At 45.8% G+C, this 22,109-nt stretch overlaps 1 protein-coding gene across 1 annotated transcript in view; it reads right to left on the bottom strand.

Moving 5' to 3' along the window:
• Window positions 1–22,109, bottom strand: part of EPHB1 (EPH receptor B1) — a 473,721-nt gene that overhangs the window by 312,231 nt on the left and 139,381 nt on the right. Inside the window, exon 3 of the mRNA XM_055383292.2 lies at window positions 4,652–5,333. Within this exon, the coding sequence (XP_055239267.1) occupies window positions 4,652–5,333 (682 nt within the window). The remainder of the gene's footprint in view (window positions 1–4,651; window positions 5,334–22,109) is intronic.

The raw sequence follows: 22,109 nt of genomic DNA, 5'->3' as shown, positions 1-22,109 counted from the left end.
ACCCTGGGGTCCCTTTCTTCTGGACACCAGTCACATAGATGGTCCTGGTCTGCTGCTTAGAGCTGGGGTTCTTGGATTTTTTAAAATCCCCATGTTTGGGCCATATACAAGACTTACCACCATCTCAGAAGGAGGCAACTGGGGATGTCACTTTGTAAAACCTTTCTGAGGGCTCTCATGCCTTCTCTGGGGTCAAAAATTGCTGGTTCTGAAGACCATGGCTCTCTTGGGCTTGGAGAGTCTTCTCTCTCCACTTGGTCCTTCATTTCACAAAGACCACCTGCCTAGACCACCTGGCTTAAGGCAGGCCATGTGAGCCATAACATTCAAACATGTGTTAACTTGCCCTTTGATCAGTTGAGGAACAGTGGCTTATTCCTCTTTGCTGTTTTCACTTGTCACTGCTTGGTGGTCATGGAGCTGGGCCTGGGCAGATGCAGGAAGGTAATGACTGGGAATTCAGGATTCCTGCTGACCTGTGTCTCTGGATGGGGGAGTCCCATGCCATCTTCATTCCAGAATCTTATTTTCTTAATAAGGGTGATTCAGAGCTCAAGAACAATGACACCTACCAATATGTAGCATGGCATGGCTTAGAAAATATTCTCATATCCATTTTCACACACTTTGAGAAATAGGCAGAGAAGATATGACTGTCAATGGAAAGGGACTTACCTAAAACCATGTAGCAAGTTTGCAGCAGAGCCAAGACTAAAACCAGCCCCTACCTTTAGGTTAGGTCTCTTCCACCCAAGCATATCCCCTTCCTCTTTCATCCACCTGCAACCTCCTGTGCATGACAGCCCCGGACAATGAAGGCCTAGGCACCATAAGTTGGCATGTGCCCTCTGTAATAGCAAGCTAAGGTCATCCTGGGGCACGGGCAGAGGCAAGAGAGGATGGCAGGGAGAATTATGCGTAGCATTGTCATTTTCTGAGTCCCCAGTGTGGCTAAAGAGGCAGCCTAATGAAGCAGCTTCTTCTAGAAACTCCAAGGACTATGTCCTGGGAGGGAAAGCCAAGCCCTCAGGCAGCACTCAGGGGAAGAACAGATCCACATATGCATAGTGCGCCAGCTAGGATCTGGCCACTCAGGGGTTGTCACAGAAGATATGACAGTCATATCTTCTCTGCCTATTTCTGAGACACCTCCATGGTCACCCTTATGGGATACTGCAGCCCTCGAGCTTCTAGCACATAGATAAGGAGCCTGCCCCTGCCAGGTTCCTTCTAACAGCCCCAGCCTCCTCCCCTTCCTCCCTGCAGTCCAACTTCAGCTAAAGCAATATTTTAGGCTACACAGTAGAGAGAGAGAGACAGTCTGCTGAGAGCCAGCTCGGCCTCCCTGGCACAGGAAGAGCCAGGCTGCATGGGACCTACACAGAGAATAGACTTAGCCACCAACCTTAGCAGGGAAGAGGGGAGAAGGGAAGACAAAGCTATGATTTCTCATTAATCCTCTACACTATGAGCACAACTTGAAATTGGGGTAGATGGGGCATTTTCCTAGTAATTAACAATTTTATAAAGACAAATGCATGATGAGGTCAGAGTCACTAGCGAGATGAGGTCAGCAGGCCAATGTGACTCTGCCTGATGGGACCAGCCTGTGCGTACAGAAAGGATGTCAGGAACAGGCCTTAGGCCAAGGAGCCCTCTAGAAAATGCATGAGCCGCTTGCCACACATCCTAATGCACAAGTTCTCCCCATAGCTTCCTCTACTCCCCTCTCACCTGTTCTCTTCTCACCACCCACGCTCTTCACAACAGAAACAGCTCTAGGCCAGGACCACTCTTTGCTGGCTGTGCTGTCTAATTGGTCTCCAGGTGCCTCTGCACAGCCAAGCGACTGGTCACCATGACTTTGACAGGAGACGGTTTCGCAGAAGCAAAGTGAAAGCCAAGAAAATACAGTTCCCTGGCCATAATGAAAGTCTGTTCTGTTTCCATGCAGGAAAAATAGCATGGAACCAGAAGCGGAGAGATTATTCTTTCTGCCACCCTACAAAGTCCCAGTTTCACATATGCAGAAAAGATGTATCAAATCAGCACAACTCTATGAATCATACAGCCATCAGCATTTGACCCAGCCAGGCCCAGAGGACATCAATTCTCAGGGTTGTGTTGGGAGAGAGTTAGTTGTTGAAGGCTCACTGTGTCTCACCTGCAATTCTCTGTTATCCACCATTCTCCCTGCTTCTGCCCTCATGATGATTGTGCTAAGTGGGCTACACCAAAACCATTGTGAATGGCCACCATGTCCATCTGGCAGCACTCCGTGAGCACCAAAAATGAGTGGAAAGCCTTTCCTTGAAGACACACCATGGAGACCAGTAACAAGTACCTCCAAATGCACTTCCCACCCCCCACCAAAGAGTGCAGAGTCTTCCCAAGATCACCACTTTTGCTCGAAGGTCCCCTTGCCAGCCATCAGAGTCCAGTTACCCGCAGAGTTAAGGGCAAAGATTTCAAGGGATTCAGCTGAAAGTTCTTGAGACAAGGGCAAGGGGCCCTTCTCTTCCCTTTCAGGGCACAGAGCTCAGCCAGGATGCTGGGCCACAAGACCCAAGATGCCACTCTCCACTCTCAGAAATATTACCAAAACGTGGCTTCCCATGCCTCTGAAGTGGTAAAGTGATGGTGCCCTGGGTTCCCCATTTCCTTTACCCTCCAATGAGTTTGCAATAAGTAGTTTGTAAAGTCAAGCCATGTTCACAATAGCTCGAGATTAGAAATGTCCAACAAAACTCAGGAGGGGATTGAGACTGGGAAGGAGAAATGGAAAGAAACAATTTGGATTTACATATTTGTCCTCACAGGCCCTCTCAGGACAGCCACAGGAGGTAACTGACAAGCTACACGGACAGCAGAACCCTCTAAAAAAGAAAAGTTCCAATTAGCCCAAAGAAAGGAAAGCCTGTTCCCAGAGACCCAATTAAATCAGAACCAATCAATGCTTGCTCTGGTTCCTGCCATTCTGCTTAGGATATAATGAGAAAAATGAGAGTGCCCCAGCCAGCAAGTGTGGTGTGGCAGCCCTCTGAAAACCAAAGAAATCACCCACCATGCGCTGCTGCAAGCATGCTGGGAAGCTGCTGCACCTGTGCCTTTAAGAACTCAGCCTGGTGCCTTGGTCCCCACTTAGACCCTGCCAAATGGCAAAGATAGTGACCCATCCCAACCAATGGGACAAAGAGGAGGACTGTGGGACCAGGCTGGGATGGTTTTAAAACTGTTGACGTTGATTCATCACTGGATCTAAGATCTGGCACTCTCTCTTCTCTGTTTCCACACAATCCGTCATGGGTACCAGGACCAAGAAATCCAATAAAGACACAAAGGCACAGCTCCCTGTTCTCAGCAGGCCTCAGAAAGGCTGAGCGAGTGCTCTGGCCCAGGCAATTAGCTGAGTCCAAAGGATTGCAGAGCTGATGGCACTAACAAGCCTGTGCTTGGCACTTTAGCTGCAGGTGTCTGGGGAGTAAGGTAAGTGGGGAAGTAAACTGGCATAGGCTGGTCTGGTGCTCAGGCAGGGTGGGGGTGACATCAGAGAGGGAAGCTGGCAGGAGGCTCACAATGGAGAATAAGTTGCTGATACAGCCCCCAAGACCCAAAGGACTAAGGGCAACCTTAGGGGTACATTAAGGTTAAGGTGGTCATTTCTGAGGTCCATATAGGAAGGCCTCCTTGTAAAAGAATCAGGACCTTTGAAGGTTCCAGGCAAAAGGTAATAAGGGAAAGCAGTCTTCTCTTCCCCAACCCTGGATTCCCCCACGTTCAGCTTCCATGCACTTAGACAATGCATAAGCTGAGGGGCCTCCAGATCCTTCTATTCACTCCCAGAGCAGACTGAGCCTGCAGCCAGTTCAGCACATTTATTGCCACATGTTGAATATGGGCTTTCTAGGGCTAGTGCTAGTGATGGCTAATATGAGCACACAGTATCCTGACACTTTCAAACTGCAAAGTTTGCACTACTCTGTGTCATTTAGAAGCAAAAGTTAATACAATACATGATACAGTCCCACTCCCATTCCAATAGTTTCATCTCCTTCCAGGGCCTGGCAATGAGCCCCTAGAGAAAGACAGCCAAGCCAGAGGGCTTTGAGTTAATGAGCTACACGGGTTCAGTACCAAGTTGAGTGCTGTGGGAGCTGGACTGAAATGAACTAAAATATTTTCCAAATTCAGTCCCTTCTCAATTACCCTTCAGTGAATTGTCCATGGCAACCCAAATTCCAAAGTCTCCAGCCCCAGAGCTTAGGGCTGGATGCAGGATATAGGGGTGTGTGTGTGTGTGTGTGTGTGTGTGTGTGTGTGTGTGTGTGTGAGAGAGAGAGAGAGAGAGAGAAGAGAGAGAGATAAATTCACCACTTCAACACTAAATATTATGGACTGGTTATTAAGTTATTTTCCACTGTTTGAAACTCTCCCCATCTCTTTCTCTCACCATGAATAATAAATATGGACAACCTGGTTGGACATGATTAGAAAATCATGAGGCCTAGCACTAGGAATGGGAGTCCTCAGAGCTTTATAATAAGCCATTAGACTATTTTCTGTTCCTGTATGACCCAGAATTATTGGTGGGGAAACCTTGCAGATCTGGCCCTGCCATAGATGGGCAGGAAGCAGAGGCTCCAAAGCTTACCCTTGCATGCCATGCTGTTCTCAGGCTCATAGCCAGGCTTGCAGGTGCATCGCCCAATAGGCACCATCCATTCCCCATCCCCGTTGCAGTAGAGTTTGATGGGCACGTCCACTTCCTCTGCGTTGGGGATGCATGTGCCCCGAGCAATCACCAGAGATGTGCTCTCTGCCCCTGTCATAGTCTCTGGAAACACTGCAAAGTTTTGCACAATGCTTGGACACTTTTTGAAGAAGACACGGACAGAAAGAAGAGACATACAGGCTCCATAATCCTGAAAAGCGAGGTAAAAACCATTCCGAGTAAGAGGCCCAAAGCTCCTGACTTCTGTGTTTACCTTCATCAGCCTTCCCCCAAAGTCCACCTGGGAGAAGCTCTCATCTGCAGCAATGGTGTCTACTTTGAGGTAGGGGGCCTCAGACCAGAAGGCTGACTTCTTGGTGGCAATGACAGAGTCAGTCTCATAGTAATACAAGTTGAAGGTCTCCTTGCAGGATCCTGGGACATTAGGGAGGCTGCTGCAGTCTCTCACAGTGAAGCGCATCTCTGTGTAGATGCGATGGGCCCCCCGCCGGTTGATAAAGGTGGTGAGCAGCCAATTGTTCTGGTTGGGCTCGAAGACATTGCACACCTGGTAGGTGCGGATGGTGTTCAGGTTTTCATCGTAGCCACTGACTTCTTCCCACTGTACATAGCAGGCCACAGGCACACACATGCAAAAACACAAAATAGAGAGTGAGAATACAAAAATAGGCATAGCAGAGGAGAATCCTGGGGCTAAGGGGCCTTAAGAGCTCACCAGTCCAGCAGATTGACTTGAGAAATGAACACATCTAAGCGCAACTTGATTTTAAAGATCTTATAAGAAAACCTCAGATTTTTTTGCAGCCCATCCCAAAATATAACACACTTCATTCAAGAAAGCTGTCCCTTGCCTAACCCATAATGCTCATTCTGTGACTGGCTTATTACATCCATGGGGACAACATGCAGCTTTCAGCCCATGTGATGGCAGGGACTTTCTTCCTCACTTCCACAGTACCTGCTCTAAAAGCCAATCTGTGGATTGGGGGTCCAATTACTTGACATCCACACCTTGGAAATCCCCATCTTTGAACCTAATTTCTTTATTGTGGTGAAATTCCTTTATGTCTCTGAAAAGCACATGAATTTAAAGCTTTTCAGGGTTTCTCAACCAACTTAGATTATCATAAACTTTTTTTCAATAACATCAATCTCTTTGAAAGACTGATATGGTTTGGATGTTTTTCCTTTCCAAATCTCATGTTGAAATGTGATTCCCAATGTTGGAGGTGGGGCCTGGTGGGAGGTGATTTGATTATGGCAGCAGATCCTTCATGAACGGTTTAGCACCATCCCTTTGGTGATGAGTGAGATTTGACTGTTTAAAAGAATCTGGGAGTGCCCCCTTCTCTCTCTCTTGCTCCATCGCTCACCATGTGACATGCTGGCTCCCCTGGCCTGCCATGATTGGAAGCTTCCTGAGGCCCTCAGCAGAAGTAGATGCTGGCACTATGCTTCATGTTCAGCCTGCAGAACTATGAACAAGTTAAACCTCTTTTCTTTATAAATTACTCAGCTCAGTTGTTTCTTTATAGCAATGAAAGAGTGGACTAACGCAAAGACCTAGACTATAAAACTGGTAAAAGTGGAGGCTGCTAAGAAGAACCCTTAATGAAGCAAATGAAGCTCTATTGTGTGCAAATTTCAAGCAAGGCTATGATGGAGGAAAATGCTGGAGGGTGTTACTTTAGTGAATAATGAAACTCTTAAGGGAAAGACAATCATGATTCACATTAGAAAAGTGAGCTCCCATTTATAGCAGTCCTGTAGATTGGAATAAAAGAGAAGAACAACACATGTATTAAGTGATGTCTTTCACTATTCCCAGCAACTTTCAGAACTAGGTATTATTATCCCCAATTTACAGATGAAAAGACATCATGCAACTCACCCATGCTTATATGGCTAAAAGAGATTATGAGAGAAGCTAGTAAGAAATACTTTGAATGGTCAAAGAAAATCACCTAAGAACTTCTAGAAGATTATTTCAATAACAGGCAATGAGGGTTGGAGGGGAGTCAGGAGGGGTCTTTAGAGGCATGGTTCCCTTAACTGAGCTCTCTAGGGCAGGGGTCAAAGAAGAGTTGCTGGGTCATTCTTTCTTCCTTGTGCTTGGAGAAAAGGAGTTAAGGAAGAAGCTGCCCACAGCTGGGAGCTCTCCAGATCCTGGTCTCAAGAACGGAGGATATTTCCAGGAATAAATTTAAACTTATATTCTGTTTGCCTAGAATAAAAAAAAATAGAGAAAAGAAATTAAACTTCCTAAAGTGAAAATGAATTAAGATCCTTGACTATTTAGGAGTGGTGATCAAGGTAACCAAATCATACCAGTATCTTTGAATATTATGCTAATTATTTACAGTGGTGGACTTTAAATATATAGACTAGAATTCTTCATTAACAGAGCTAAAAGCCAATTATGTGTGCATGGAAAATATACTGCAATTGCTCCTTGCAAGGAGTCAAGCCTCCTGTGGAGGCAAGTGGATAGAAGCAAGGCTGTCCTCTAAACCTGAGTGAAGGAAACCAAAAAACAGGCATAGTGTGGAGAGGTGGGGAAATGGGCACATTGAGAGCTGGCCCTGCATGCCCAGGTCTGTAAAGTGAAGTCACTCATGGTCACTCCTTCTGTCTGGGCCTCTGCCACCAAGGCATCTAAACTGCAGTCAATCCAGGGTCCTCCTGGACCCCAGACTCCCCGGACTCCTAGAGTGCCAGTTCCCTCACCAACTTCCCTTGAAGTCCTGCCAGTCCCTCACCAACAGATCAGCTCCTGACAGTATCCTTGCAGCAGTTCCGGGACACACAGGCCATCATGATTCACTACCCTGGATAGTCTCAGCTCCAGGCCAAATATAACCCAGCACTCCACCTTTCAAGCTGGAGCACTTGACCTCCAACCACACCATTCATGACCCACCAGCATCTCTCCCTGCTCCACTCTACTTTCTGCAATGCCAAGGACTAACATCCCCAAACTCACAACTCTGTTTCCCAGTTCCAAGCCTGTTCTTATGCTGTGCTTTCTACCTAGGACGGCTTTTTGTTCTTCGTTGCCTGAGTTACTCCAGCTCTGGAAAATCCCCTCACTTAATTAGATAGCATATCATAGCATATTAGTCCATCCTCCACGCAACAGGTAAGAACCTGTGCACACTGGCCCTGGGGCACCTACCTCCCCCAGGAGTCAGTGAGCCCTGAGGGGGCTACAGCACATCGCTGGAGTGGCGCATCCACAGTCCACACAGCTCCTTCACAGCATACCTTGTGCCCAGCACATGGACATCCCTGTGCCCAGGCCCCACCATGTGGCCAACACGGAAGAGATGTCTCACCTCTGTGGCCTGCATGGAGTATAAATTCACACTGTCAAGCCTCACCTGGACTTTGCTTAATTCCTTATTGATTCTCTAGATGTAAAAGAACCACTTTTTCTGCCTTCTTTAACACTGTGTTTTGTTCTATCAAATGTATTTATTAAAGTTACGTTCTGCTTGCCTATTTTTTTTTCAGCCATGGAGAAGTCACTGACAACGTTTCAGATCAAATTTTTAGACCTCCCTCCCTTTCCATGGCTGTTATAAAACAGCATTTTCTCAGTTGACCCTACATGACTTGAGGAAAGGAAATTTTTTTTTTTTTTTTTACAGTTCTGCTATTGTTGAAACACAACAGGTCTCATGACCCATTATTCCAGTTGGGTCTCAGTACACACATGGGGCCCCTCTGTCAATGTACAGGTGAAGCATGTGACCCCATTTAGAGTGAGAGTCTGGTCACAGCCAGAGTTCTTGACCCTCCCAAGACTAAAGGAGCTCTGATGTGGGCTTCACCTTAGCACTGAGACAGTCACCACCAGGAGGTATTTAAATAAGCAAAATGAGGCCAGGTGCAATGGCTTATGCCTATAACTCTAGCACTTTGGAAGGGTGAGGTGGGAGGATGGCTTGAGCCCAGGACTCAAGACCAGAATGGGTGACACAGAGAGACCCCATCTCTACAAAAATAAAAATAATAAATTAACCAAGATTGGTGGCTTGTGCCTGTAGAACCAGCTATTCAGGAGGCTGAAGTGGGCGGATTGCTTGAGCCCAGGAGGGGCTGCAGTAAGCCATGCTCGCACCACTGTACTCCAGCCTGGGTGACAGAGCAAGACTCTGTCTCAAAAAAATAAAATAAAATAAGCAGCATGAGGATTTCTACTCTCCTATGGGAGCTGAGATGTTGAGAAAATTTATCTTAGAAAATGACACTGATTGGTATTATAAGACCCAGCAGAAGTAATTGTTTCAAACATTAACCTCTCTGGGCCTCAGTTTTCTCATCTGTAAAATGAGAAATCATAATGGGTGACCCTGAGTTGTAAAATTCTACAGATCTAATTGATTCCATGACAGCTCCTAAGGGAGTGATCAAAGCAAATGAGAGGAAATTCAGCTGCATATTCAAAGGGAAAGAGTAGAAGCAAATTTAGAGAAAGGAAAATAACTCCCTGTTGTTGGGGAAAGGCCATCATAGAGCTTCCCATTAATTTCTTTCCCTCTTTCATTCTTCTGTCAGCGAAAGCTCTGTAGGGGTTGAAGAAATAAGTGATCAGAGTGGGCTTCAGGAGGCACATATACTTTCCACAGCAAGTGGTAATTAGAACTGGGGGGGTCAAAGAAAGAGGAGATGTTGGTTAATCGAGATGAGGGTAGAATGGCATTCCCAACAGAGAGAGACAAACATATAATTCATTTACAATATTTGGAATCAGTCTCATTGCTTTATATTTATACCTCATTCATTCATCAATGAAAAAAAAAATGTCTACTGAATGTTAGGTTTGTGCCGGGCGCCATTAGCCACTGGGGATATAACAATATGAAGCTTATAATCTAGTGAGAGAAACAGAAATTAGAAAATGGTTATTAAAATAACTAAATAATTACATTTGTGTTAACTGCTGTGAGGGAAAATTACACGGAGCCAAGCAAGGGGGTGCAACGGATATATGAAGATTGTCAGGAAAGACCCTCTGTATGAGTCCATTTTGTGTTGCTATAAAGGAATACCTGAGGCTGGGTAGTTTATAAAGAAAAGAGGTTTATCTGGCTTATAGTTCTGCAGCCTGTACAAGAAGCATGGCACCACGATCTACTTCTGGTGAGGCCTCAGGAAGTTTCCAATCATGGAGGAAGGTGAAGGAGGAGCAGGCATGTCACATGGTGAGAGAGGGAGCAAGAGAGATGCCAGGTTCTTTTAAACCACCAGCTCCTGTGTGAACTAATAGAGTGAGACTCACTCATTACCATAAGGAGACCATCAAGCCATTCATGAGGGATCCCCTGCCATGACCCAAACACCTCCTGCTAGGTGCCACCTCCAACATTGGAGATCATGCTTTAATATGAGATTGGGAGGGGACAAACATCCAAACAATATCACCCTCCAAGCTGAGAGGGGACAGGTAGATAGAAGTAAGCCAGGAGAAGTATGCACCTTCTGGGAGCAGAATAGGAGCAGAGCCTCTGGGCCAAACAAAGGCAGGTACAAAGGCCTCATGATAGGAAAAGTGGCCTGGTGCCATTGAGGAATGAAGGCTGTGTGACAGACAGCCATAAGAAGCTGGGGGTGGCAGGAACAGGACTGAGAGGAAGACGAATCCAGTCGAGAATTTTGAATTTCATCCTGAGTGTAACTAGAAGTTGCTGATGAGTTAGGGAGAAAAAAACACAGGCGATCAGAGCCGAGCTTTTAAAAGCTCTCTCTGACGCACTACAGAGACAGGTTTCAAGAGCAGCCTGAGTGTATGGGCAGGACAATTGGAGTTCATTGTGGGTGCCCAGGCAAGAGATGGTAGGTTGGAACAGACCAGCAAAAACTGGAACGATGCTTTAGGGGAGAATCCCTAGACCTTCACTGAGCCAGAGACTCAAGGGGCCATGTGTCCCCTGAACACTCTTTCAGGTATCAGTCCTGCCTCGCCAACAAGGCTTTGGGCTTCCCAGACCCTTAGGAATGATGATTCCTCACCTCTTCCCTCTCTCTTTTCTTAAAAAAGGGGGAATTTTACCAGTCTTGCATGCACTACACTGTAGATGCCCAATTTCCTATTCAGGGCCAAATTTCTTTTACTCAAAGCCTGTGCTGGTTCTAGTTCTGGCAATGTGTTCTCACTGCCTGCCCGAAAGTCAGTTTCCTAAAGATCTTCCATTCAATGGCTGCTTCTTAGCCTCCACTTCTAGGCATTTGACATATTGCTTCTTGTATTCCTTCCTGTAATTATCTCCTCCCATTAAAACAACAGCAAAACACCATGATTTGCTTATCAGATTTGCAGAAAATTAAAAAGATAAAATGTCAAGTCTTGGTAAGAAAGTGGGAAAAAGAGCACTGCCCAAACCTATTGATGGAAGTATAAACTGGTGAAATCTTTTAGAAATCAATTCAGTAGCTTCTCCCAATACTTCAAGTGTGGGCCAAAACTGAAATCAATATGAAGAAGGTAAATCATTTTAAAAATTGTAGTGATAACTAGGTGCCCATCCGGAAAAAAAAAAAAAAAACATAACTTTTGTTCCATACTTATACCTTACTCCAGAATAAATTTCTGGTGAACCCAAGATTTAAACATTAAAAATGAAACTACAAAGATACTAAAAGAAACCATGGAGAAAATTTTTGTATACTAATTGTGATATGAAACTCAGAAGCCATAAATAAACATATTGATAAATTCATCTCTATACAATTTTAAAAATTGGCATGACAGAAATAGCCATGAGCAAATTTAAAAGGGAGGAAAAAAGAAAACCTGATAGAAAAAAAGTATTTGTTACTTACCACAGATAAAGTGTTAATATCCCCTAATATATAAAGAGAATCCATAAGTCAATAACAAGATAGAAAATTGGGCAAAGGGTATCAACAAACTGTTCACTAAAAAAGACATAGATATAACTCTTAAATATATGAAAAGATGCTGAATCTCACTCTTCATAAAGTGTGAGTTGTTAATTAGCCACATTATGATACTTTTTGGGGGATGTCAAAGAACAAAAGTGTGATAGCACACTGTGTTGGACAGGACATAGGAGATAAGAATTCTGACACACAAATGGAAGAAAAGGAAATTTGTACAACTTCTATGGAAATTTTGGTTTTATTTATCAAAATTATGACTACATACACCCTTTGACCCAGCAATTCCACTTCAAGGATAATTTCTCAGACTTTTATCTACGTGAAATTAGGTACACACAAAGTTATCAACTGCAGCCACCACCACCTCCAGAGCTTTATTCATATCCAGAAAACCTACAGGTGGACCACTGGCCTTTGGACAATACAGTAGCCTTCTCAGAATTTGCTGAGTAAGACCTCTGGAAGCATAGTCCTAGTGGAAAGAGAAACCATTAATTGAGATTGAAGTTCTCACCAACCAGTGGTATAGGGGACTCAGAAGAATCTGAAATAATTAGACTAAAAGAAAATAAGGTATAGGACATTTCTTGTACATCTTTATATGAGGAGTAAGCTCCTTTCTTGGACTGGACTCAGCTGGACTCTTTAATAGGTCGCCTAAGACCCTTTGCTGTCAAGTGGTGAGTGCATAAACAAAATCTGATGTGCCCATACAATGGAATACTATTCCAAAATAAAAAAGAATGAAGTACTAGTATGTAAGGCAACATGATGAATCTCTAAAACATTATGCTAAGTGAGGAAAGCTGTGTGTCTCAAAAGACCACATATTTTGTGATTCTATACACATGAAATGTTCAGAAGAGGCAAATCTACAGACAGAGAGGTAGGTTAGTATTTGCCTGGGGCCATAGAGGGAAATGGGGAGCGACTACAAACTGGCATAAAGAATCTTTTTAGGAGTGATAAAAATGTTCTAAAATGAGATTGTGGTGATGGGTTACAAATTCTGTAAGTTTACAAAAAAATTACTGAACTGATTAAAATTTTAATACACTTAAAATGAGTGAATTTATTGCAGGTAAATAATACCTTAATATAGCTTTAAAATAAAACCCCTCTGTTATCTGGTCCAGCCCACACCTCAGCATCCCAACAATGCTCGCACGGTCTCCATTATCCACACGTAGCTTGTTCATGGTGACTTATGCCCCTTCTCATTCTATCATCTGTACCTTGGATGACCTTCTTACCCCTTTATCCCTGTATCCCAAGTGCCAATCATTCATTCAATCAAACATGTTATGAATGATGCCTAAGTTGAGGCAAAGGTGGCATCTAGAGGGGCTAGGAGGCCAAGGAAGCATCCCTATCACTGATACTGAGGACCTGGGGAGTATCGGGGTGTGGTCCAAAGACAGCATCAGAATCTTGGGCTCAGGACCCCATTCCAGGACCACTAGATTTTCCAACCTGGAGGTCAGTCAGGTATTCAAAAGGCCAAAAATGCTCCCCAAGTTCAACACACCCACTTCATCATCACAATGTGCCATTTCTTCCAGAACCATCCATATCCCCCCATCTGGCCTGTCTCTGGCATTCCTATGGCCAGTGCACTAGGGCTGGCATCACCTCATGCCCTGGTCGGAATATAGTGACAACAGACAGGGCAAGAGATGTCAAGGGCCCAAAGCAGGGCCATATCCTCTCATAACTGGACAACAGAGCCCATGCCCATTTCTGCCCCTCGATGTTGTTGCTGATGTTCTGACTGACCCTGATGCCCTTCTTTTACCTCACCCTCATCCCATCTGAACTGAGCCAGAGAAAGGCAGATGTGGCTTGGAAACCACTCTAGACCATGTTGGTCATGACATTTTGTTGACAAATGGGCAGAGTGAGGCCCAGAGACATTCAATACCAGGCCCAAAGTCAGGCGGTGGATCCATGGCAGGGCTGGATTCTCTTTGCAGCTCCTTCCTTTGAGATGGCTCCAGTCTTATTTCCTCCATAATCCTTTCCCTGGCTTAGATTTATCTACCATTTTTCTGAATGCATAAAGCATGATTGAGTTTATTCCACGCAATTTAGCATTTGATAATATACTGTTTTGAAATATTCTTTAATTGTTTCACATGTGTGACTTTGGTTTCTGCTACCAGGCTGTGAGCTCCTTCAGGACAGTAAATTAAACTTTGACTAATTTATTAGTTCATTTCAACAAGAAAAATAATTCCATGCATTTAGCTTCACAACACTGGAATTATGGAACATCATTTTATTCAGTAACATCTGGGACCAGTGAAATCCACTCCATTTTCATCTCACTTTTTATCCTAGGTGATCTCATCCACATACAAGGCTTCGACCACCATGGAGTGCATCACCAACTTGACCTCTCCCCAATACCCCAGACTTGTATATTCTGCTGCCTGCTGGATGCCTCCTGATAAATACCTGGGATGCACCACCTTGCCCTTTGCAGCCCTGATGCAGTCTCACCTCTGTCTGAACATGACACCTCAACCACCCAGTACCAGATGACTAGGAAGCAATCTAGACTCTGCCCTCTTCATTTTGTTTTGTTTTGCTCCTCATCATAGGAGGTTAACCCCCAAATTCTATGTCTCCTATCTCCATAGCTCTTCTATTCAGCCCTCCCCTTCTGTTTCGTCATTGAATTCTCTTTACCCTCCAAGTAACTCTCCCAGTCATTCTCCTTAATTCCCCTGCTCGTATGAGTTTTCTAAAATACAAATCCATCTCCCATATGAACCCAATCCTACAGGCTGGGACTGTGTTGGGTATTGCTCCATATTCCCAGTGCCAAGCCCTCAAAATATCCTGGAGGATTGAGGCAATGAGCAGAGCCCTGGCCTATTCTTTAACTTCTCTCCCTTCTTTACTGCAGGTGCCATCAGGCTAACCTGTCTTTGTGAAAGAAGAAACAAATCAACCTTGCACAACCAACAGATTATTAACAGCCTTTGAAAGAGCACTATTTTGACACAAATGGATCACCTGTCCTTGAGATAAGCATAATAAAGGAAACAATGACATCCATTAGAAAGTACTTGTTCAGGCTTTCAGACCATGACTTTGATGTATGAGAAAGACACTTTCAGGTCTCTCCAAGCTCTAGGTTTGTTAGGCTTGCTTATTGGAAGTCAGAGCTTGCAGTTCTATTGCTAGAGTGCCTGTTGACATTTGGACAGTGCGTATTGACTCTCTGCAGTCTGGCTGATTGTGTGTGTGTGTGTGTGTGTGTCTGTGTGCATATGTAAAGCATGCTATTAAAACTCATTTATCTGTATAAACTGTTCCCCTTTCAAAATCATTGTCATGGGCTCTACTCATTGGTCCATCTACACTACCTTCCAGAAAAACCTTCAGAAACTCGGACACATTCTTTATGCCCCAAGAGTGGATTTGAATTTCAGAAACAGGCAAAGGTCATTTGGAACCAAGTCTGATTAGTGAGATGGATGAGCAAACTAAGAAATAATATTACTGGTCAAAATGAAGAGCCACTATAAAATGAAAGTGAGAGATTTGAGCTGATTCCACTCTGTGCCTCTGAAGACAGTTCCAAGCACAGAATTCTGGAAAGATGTTTGATAGTTGGCCCCTCCCTGGACTGATGCAATGTCCCCCACCCCACACCAGGCCCGCTCCTCTAAGAATGTCCAATGACTATCATGATGCTGCATCATTATAACCTCCACGAAAAAACCATTTCTACAGGGCCTGGCTGGAAAGGGGCACTTCCTCTGGACACCTTTATTTAAGACAGGAATAGAAATAATTGAAATAGGCTTTTTGGCCTCTGTTGACCTAATACGATCCCAGCTATTCTGATTTGTTTCAAACCCAGCTCATTTATCTCATTTATTTAATAAAGAGTCAAACATCTACTACAGCAGCCCCAAGCAACATTCTAGGAGTTGGTGAAACAGCAGTAAATGAGAGACAAAATCCCTGTCCCCATGGACCTTATATTCCAGTAGAGTTAACCAAAGCATGAACAAACAAACAAATGAATAATATAAAGTCAGGTAGCATTAACAACTACTAAGAAGCAGGAAAGGAAACAGAGTGACAGCTGGCAGTGGGATAATCAGGGAAGATCTCCCTTTGAGCTGAGATCTGAATGAAACACAGGAGCTAGCCTGGAGGGTACATGAAGGAGGAGCATCCCAGGCACAGAGGGCAACCAGAACAAGTTCCCCAGGGCAAGAAGGTGCCTGGCCCATTGCTGAGAAAGCCAAGATGCCAGTGTAGCTACAGAAGTTTAAACAGCAAGAGAAACACGGAAAGAGATGAAGCTGGAGAGGTTGCCAGGGCAGGCAGACCCCACCTCTGCCAGTAACACCTCTGTGATCACAGACAACTTTCTGAGCTTCAGTTTCCTCACTTGCAAAATACTACTTACTTTGCAGGGTAATACGAAGACTGAAAGATCATGGATGTGGAAGGAGCTCATCTAGTGCTGTGCCTGCATATAACTACCATTCACTGAGTACCAATTATTGCCATTATTATCATGATCATCATCATCGTGATTACGTTAACCTCAGGATCCACCTCCAGCTGAGTCACCAGGGTGTGGAAATCATCTAGATCCTATATAAATAATCCTACCCTTTGGTCAGCAGAATGCAGGAACTAAAAGGCTAAACTCCCTCTCCTTACAGACACAGAGAAACAATCAGCAGTCCCCTTCCCTTTCCCTCTGGGAATCTCCAGGGCTTCCTCTGAGCTGTTTCATCATAGGCTCTCTTCTCTCGAGCCAGCAATCCCTGGACCACTGTCAGCCACCAGCTCAGACCACAAGGAGACAAAATTGGACACATCTTACAGGCTCTGGTCCCATTCAGCAGTCTGTTTTTGGGCACAAACTGCTGTTGAGGGAGGCTGCTATTTTGCAAACAGTTGCTGCCACCATGTCCTGTGGGACCATAATGGAGCTTTCTTGGCATTGCCCAATCCGGAGAGATGGCTGCCCCTGTGAACAAGAAGCCCACTGGAGCCTGGGCAGCACACAACTTCACAGAGCCCACAGGAGGCCAGAGATTCTTCAGGGCAGCAGATGCTCAGGGCTGGGCTGGAGCCACCACTACCAAGCCTTCCCCACCAATCAGCCTGGACCCCAAGGACAAAGCTCCCGTGTAGACAGTAGACTAAGCCTGAAAAAGCTTGGATATTAGACAAGCTAGAGGGCTAATTAAAATGTAAAATGCAGTCCGTGGGGCATAAATTCCTACAAGCCCAGAGGGATCTACCATTTAGTACACCAACCAACCAAGGCAGGGATTTACTCAAAGGCTCCCCTGAGGGCTGTGAGCACCAGCTTACCTTCCAATATGCTTGATTTACGTCCCAGATGTGCTGGGCTGAGAGGACAGGAATGCCACCCCCCAACCCCCATTCATTACCATGGCCTGATGTGGTATTCCATTGAGAAAGGTGACCGACTCAGGGTTGGAGACTGCTTCTGAAAGCCCAGTGCCTTGGAAGGGCTTCATATTGTAGCAGTACAAAGCAATGAATTCCCTAAACTGTGAACTCACAGCAAAGATGCCTTCCTGGAAATGCATCACAGCAAGGGGATGGGGGTGAGGGACATAACTGGAATATCACAAACATATACATATTGTTTCCCAATGCAATATTTAAGAGCAGAGCTACACGAAATCTTGGATGGTAGAGAAATGCAGATAATACTGTAACAAGGTCAAGGTGGAGAAAATGGCTTCAAGCAGAGTATATTCAGATTGCTAGGAAGGAGGTTTTTGTGATGATCAAAAAAGGTGTGGGGGTTTAAGAACAGCACTGCTGTAACCTTGCCCAACCCATAGTCATGCAGATCCCCAGCTTAGCCCGGGGTAAGTTCATAGGCTCTGGAGTCCACCAGACCCAGCTGTGTGACCATGGGCAAGTCTTTAAACTTCTCTGAGCCTCGACTTCCTCCTCTGCAATACAGGGATAGTACCTAATAGTACCTATCTCACGAGGCAATTGTGAGGATTAAACATGACTTAAGCTTGCAAGGTAATTAAACCCCAGTAAGAGCCCCTTGCGAGCCAGTTATCATGAATAGCTGCCCTCTGGGGACACACACTTAGCCTCTCTCTGAGTGCACATCAGTTATTTTTTTCTTGGAATTCCACTCTCCCTCCATGATGTGTATGCTCTAAGACTCTTCTGTCTGTCTGTCAGCACCTGTGCATCTATCATTGATATATGCGTGCATGGGCGTGTGTGTGTAAGTGCAGGCAGCTGAGGTGTTGGCCATGGCCCTCCCTTGGGTATGCCTACCATCGGAAGGCCCTGTGAGCGCTGGTTAGCTCAGGTCCAGCCACACTACTAGAGGGCAAGGCCAGCAGGGCACGAGCTCTGAAGGGCACACACCTCTTTATACTCCGGCATATTTCACACGCAGGTTTCTACCAGCATGTTAGGGAAAATACTGCAGGCTTGGGTCTGGGCAGGGGGCTCCCTATCTATACACCCCTGGGGCACTGTAACCTCCACCAGGCAGCAGCATTGCGTACCAGGCCCTGCCTAGAGTGGGGTCCTCAGCCATTAAGACAGCTGCTGCTGCTGTTGACACTGCAACAGTGACAAATTCATCCTTCTGACAAGATCCCTTTAAATAATTCACAGGGAGTTAGGGATTAAGACACTGTTTCTCTCTGTCTCTGTTGAGATTTAAAACACCTCCAGCTGGGGTATTTAAAGAGAGTATAATGGGCTGCCCCTCCTGGGTCTCTCCTCCCCCTTTCCTCCTTTCTCATTTCCCCAACTCATCGCCCACCCCACCAGCCAGCCCTATAACAAGGAGGTCCAGAAAACAAGAAAGGAGGAAAAAAAAAAAAAAAAAAAAGGAGGGAACCAGTGCTTGGCTGGTCACTATGGCAACGGCGGCAGGGTATTCAGCTGCCATTATTGCAGTGCCTCACACATGTGATTATCTTAAGCTGTCGATTGAATGTGGCTCTCACTGCTGCCCAACACGGCCTTGTAGAACAAGGCAGGGGTGGGAGCTGCAGGCCCCAGGCCCCAGCTGCTTAATACTGCTATGCCCAGGCCTGGGCTCCATTGACAGAGGAGCAGAGAGTCACCCCTGGGAGAGACTGATGGCATTTCCCTTCAGCTTGGCGGGATTTCTGCTCAGAATGTATAGCAGAGGCCAGCCTCAAGCTGGCCCATCATGCTGGGTTACAGGCTAAGGAAATGGGCTCCTCATTCCATGAGCTCGGGAAGTTTTGACTGAGCGTAAGCCATGCTGGCTGGGGCCAGCCAAAGCGGTCTTGGAAACAAGAGAGCTAGCCATGGGAGAAGGAAGGGGTGGGGCCTCTGGCAGGAGCTCTTGGCTTCATTCCCATTCTTACAATGGAGGAAATTCCCAGTCTCTGGGTGAAAAAAAGCCACATCTGTCCTCAAGAGAGGACACCCCCACCACATTCTGTGTGTTCTCCCAGTTGGGTGGGAATGTGGCCACCACGTGTGATCCACTTCAGGGACTGCTTTTTCCTGGGACTTTGGATGCTGGAGCTTGGTCCTAGGAAGCCTGCAGAAAACTCTGCCTCCATTGAGAAAAAGTATTCCATTCCTTTGCCTCCTGGACTTGGCTTCCCAGGTGCAAGAATATTCTTTGAATGACAAGGTCCCTGGTTAACCCCAATAGACACACTCTAATTTTTCCAATGTCCCCTTTAAAATTCAGCTCCCACATTAAGCCTCTTATGACAGCTATGCTCAGGCCAGCAATGCACACAGTGGGGCTACCATTACCTTCAACTGGCACCAGGACTGCTCCAAATGGCAGACATCAGTCTGGCCTTCCCTGCATTTGCATCCCACGGTCAGCCCCATGAAGATATGGCCAGTCATACACAGGTCCCCATCACTTGAAGCACTGCCTACCCCTGCCTTGTTACATAATGAACTGTTTGCACCTAAAGGCAAACACAGACCATTAACATTTGCCACATTTGTTTAAAGGCAAAGCTTTTGATCAGCAGATAAGTCAGAATCTTGACTCCTACATTTGTCATGTAGGCTGTCCTTCGTGACACTGGGAAATGTATTGGACATGCCTGTCTCCACCAGAAAGAGCAACAAGTGGGACAGCATGCAAGCATGCATGGAGATAAGGATGTGCCACGATGGGACCCCAGCCTCATTCTATTGTCAGAGCAGCATCTCAAATGGAGGAGGGGCGTGTTCAGCCCCACTGACACTGAGGACAATGGATGGGACAAAGGAGCTCCCTGGAAACCCTCACAGCTCTCCCTGCCCTTCCCAGCAATTTTCACTTCCTGAACACTTGTCAGGACCTAGGGGGTGGGAAGGAATCCTCTTGGGCTCCTCCATCACTGCTCGGAGCCAGACATACACAGGGACCACCTGTATTCTCTTGAGGATCTCTGGCCAGGGCTCACCTGCTCCAGGCTCCTCTTTGACTTGCTGCTCTTTGGTCTCCCAACCCCACACTTCCCCAAACCACCTCCTCTACCTCCCCCCATACAGCTTGCTTTAAAAAATGATTTATCAGGTGCTTATCAAGTGCACAACTCACTGGTTTGTTACTTTAAAAAGCTACCCTTTTTCTTTTTGAACATTTGCCCCTCCTCATTCCCACTCCTCCCCACCCCAGCTCCATTCTCTGGTTTCTCAACAGTCTGTGAGTCTGTGTTCCTCTCCTCACACTCCCTCAGGTGCAAAGATACAAAAGCGAGCTTTGTGGTCAGACAAGCCTGGGGTCAGTCTCAGAGGCACCCCCACCTAGTCCCGGAACTTTGGATAACAGCTCTTTGGAAATGGAACTTTGGAAATGGGAGAGATGCCACCTTCCTTTCTTGCAGGGTCCCAGTGAGAAGTGAGGTCATACAAGTAAAGCTTGATGCCTGGCACACAGTTGGTATGTAATTAATCGTGATGATTTGTGTAATAGTTATCATTATTAATAATAACACTGCTATTAATAACAGGGTGTGCTCTCTGACATTGTTCATGTAAGAATCACAACCTATCGTGTTGATCTTGTGTCTCCAGGGGCCCTTCTTCATCAGTTGCCATCCTCATCCCATGCAAGTTAGGTCTTTCAAACAAGAGTCGTTGTTACCACTAGTACTAATCAGGGCAAGTGGTACTGCACTGAGTCTTACAGTTTACAAAGGTAAACACAATGTAATCCCAATCACTCTATATATAAGATCTTATATTACCTATGTTATAAAGGCAGCATATGGACTTAAAGAGGCTAAAGAACTTAGCAGAAAATGGAAATAAGCCCAGGACATCAGATCCCAAATCCTGGGCATGATCCTTCATACTACTGAAAGTATAGTGGGATTTTGGCCAACTTATTCTATAGCTTTTGCCCATAACTGGAAGTAAGGCCAAAGCCAACATCCCAGAGGCTCAGTTCCTCCTTCCTGGAACCAGGCTCATCTTTCTTCTGACAACCCTGACCCTCCCTTCTTCGCCTGTTTTCCTCTTGTTCGTCTTATCCTCACTTTCCTTCTAATGCTTTGTCTTTGCCAATAATATGTTTCTTTCCTTCACCAAGGTCACCAGTGGGAGTGCTGTGAGTTCAGGCTGTCAGGGCAATGCTGACCCTCCTCAGCTCCAACCCAGTGCCTTTGTCAGGAGCCCTGTGTCCTCTCCTGCCCTGGAGAGCCACTTGTCCTTCAATTTGATAAGTGCTGTCATCAATGAGTCAGTCCTCAGGCTCACATGCCAGTTGCATAAAGGTTTCCAAGACTGGGACAAGGGGTGTAGTGGGGCTACTGTCCTCTTGGGGAAGGTTTTAGAGACATGGAACTACACCTGTCTGGGCCAACAAGGGTTAAGCATTCCTCCAAGAGGGGGAAGGTGGGCTTAGGTAACCTCTGGAATTCCCTCCCAGAGTCTGTGGACAGAAATGTCTCTGCTCTGTTGATGAATGAGTCTATGAGCCATTTCCAAGAGCAAGAAAATAAATATGCCAGACAGTAAGGATCTGGTGAACCACCACAACTCCCAAAGTTGTTTAATACAGCAAGCTAGGAAAGCTTCTCTCTCTCTCTCTCTTTCTCTCTCCCACTCCCCTCCCCCCACCCATACTGCATACACACAAAGTCATATCCAATATATTTCTGCAATCAGTGTAATGATTGACATTCTACTCTACAACACGGGTCATCTGTGGCATTCTATTCACCTTTCTGTTAAATGCATACACATGCCCATAAAAACAGTCTCATAGGAAAGCACCATGAAGGCAACCACAAGCAATGAAGCCAGGCAGAGCAGTGGCCTTGCTGCTCATCTGGCCCAATTCTCCTCCCCTGGGGATCCACTGAGGTAGATCCACCCACGCACGGCCCTGGAGTCTCTTCCCAGAGCAGCATCTGAATCTCGTGGCCACTGCCTTCCATCACTTGGAGGAGGACCTGCTTCCTGGCTCTCACCCGAGCCCCTC

The sequence above is a fragment of the Gorilla gorilla genome, chromosome 2 (genome assembly GCF_029281585.2).
Source record: "Gorilla gorilla gorilla isolate KB3781 chromosome 2, NHGRI_mGorGor1-v2.1_pri, whole genome shotgun sequence".
NCBI classification, from domain to species: domain Eukaryota; kingdom Metazoa; phylum Chordata; class Mammalia; order Primates; family Hominidae; genus Gorilla; species Gorilla gorilla.
Note: the sequence above shows the minus strand (reverse complement) of the source record. Positions and strands in the feature narration are given on the sequence as shown.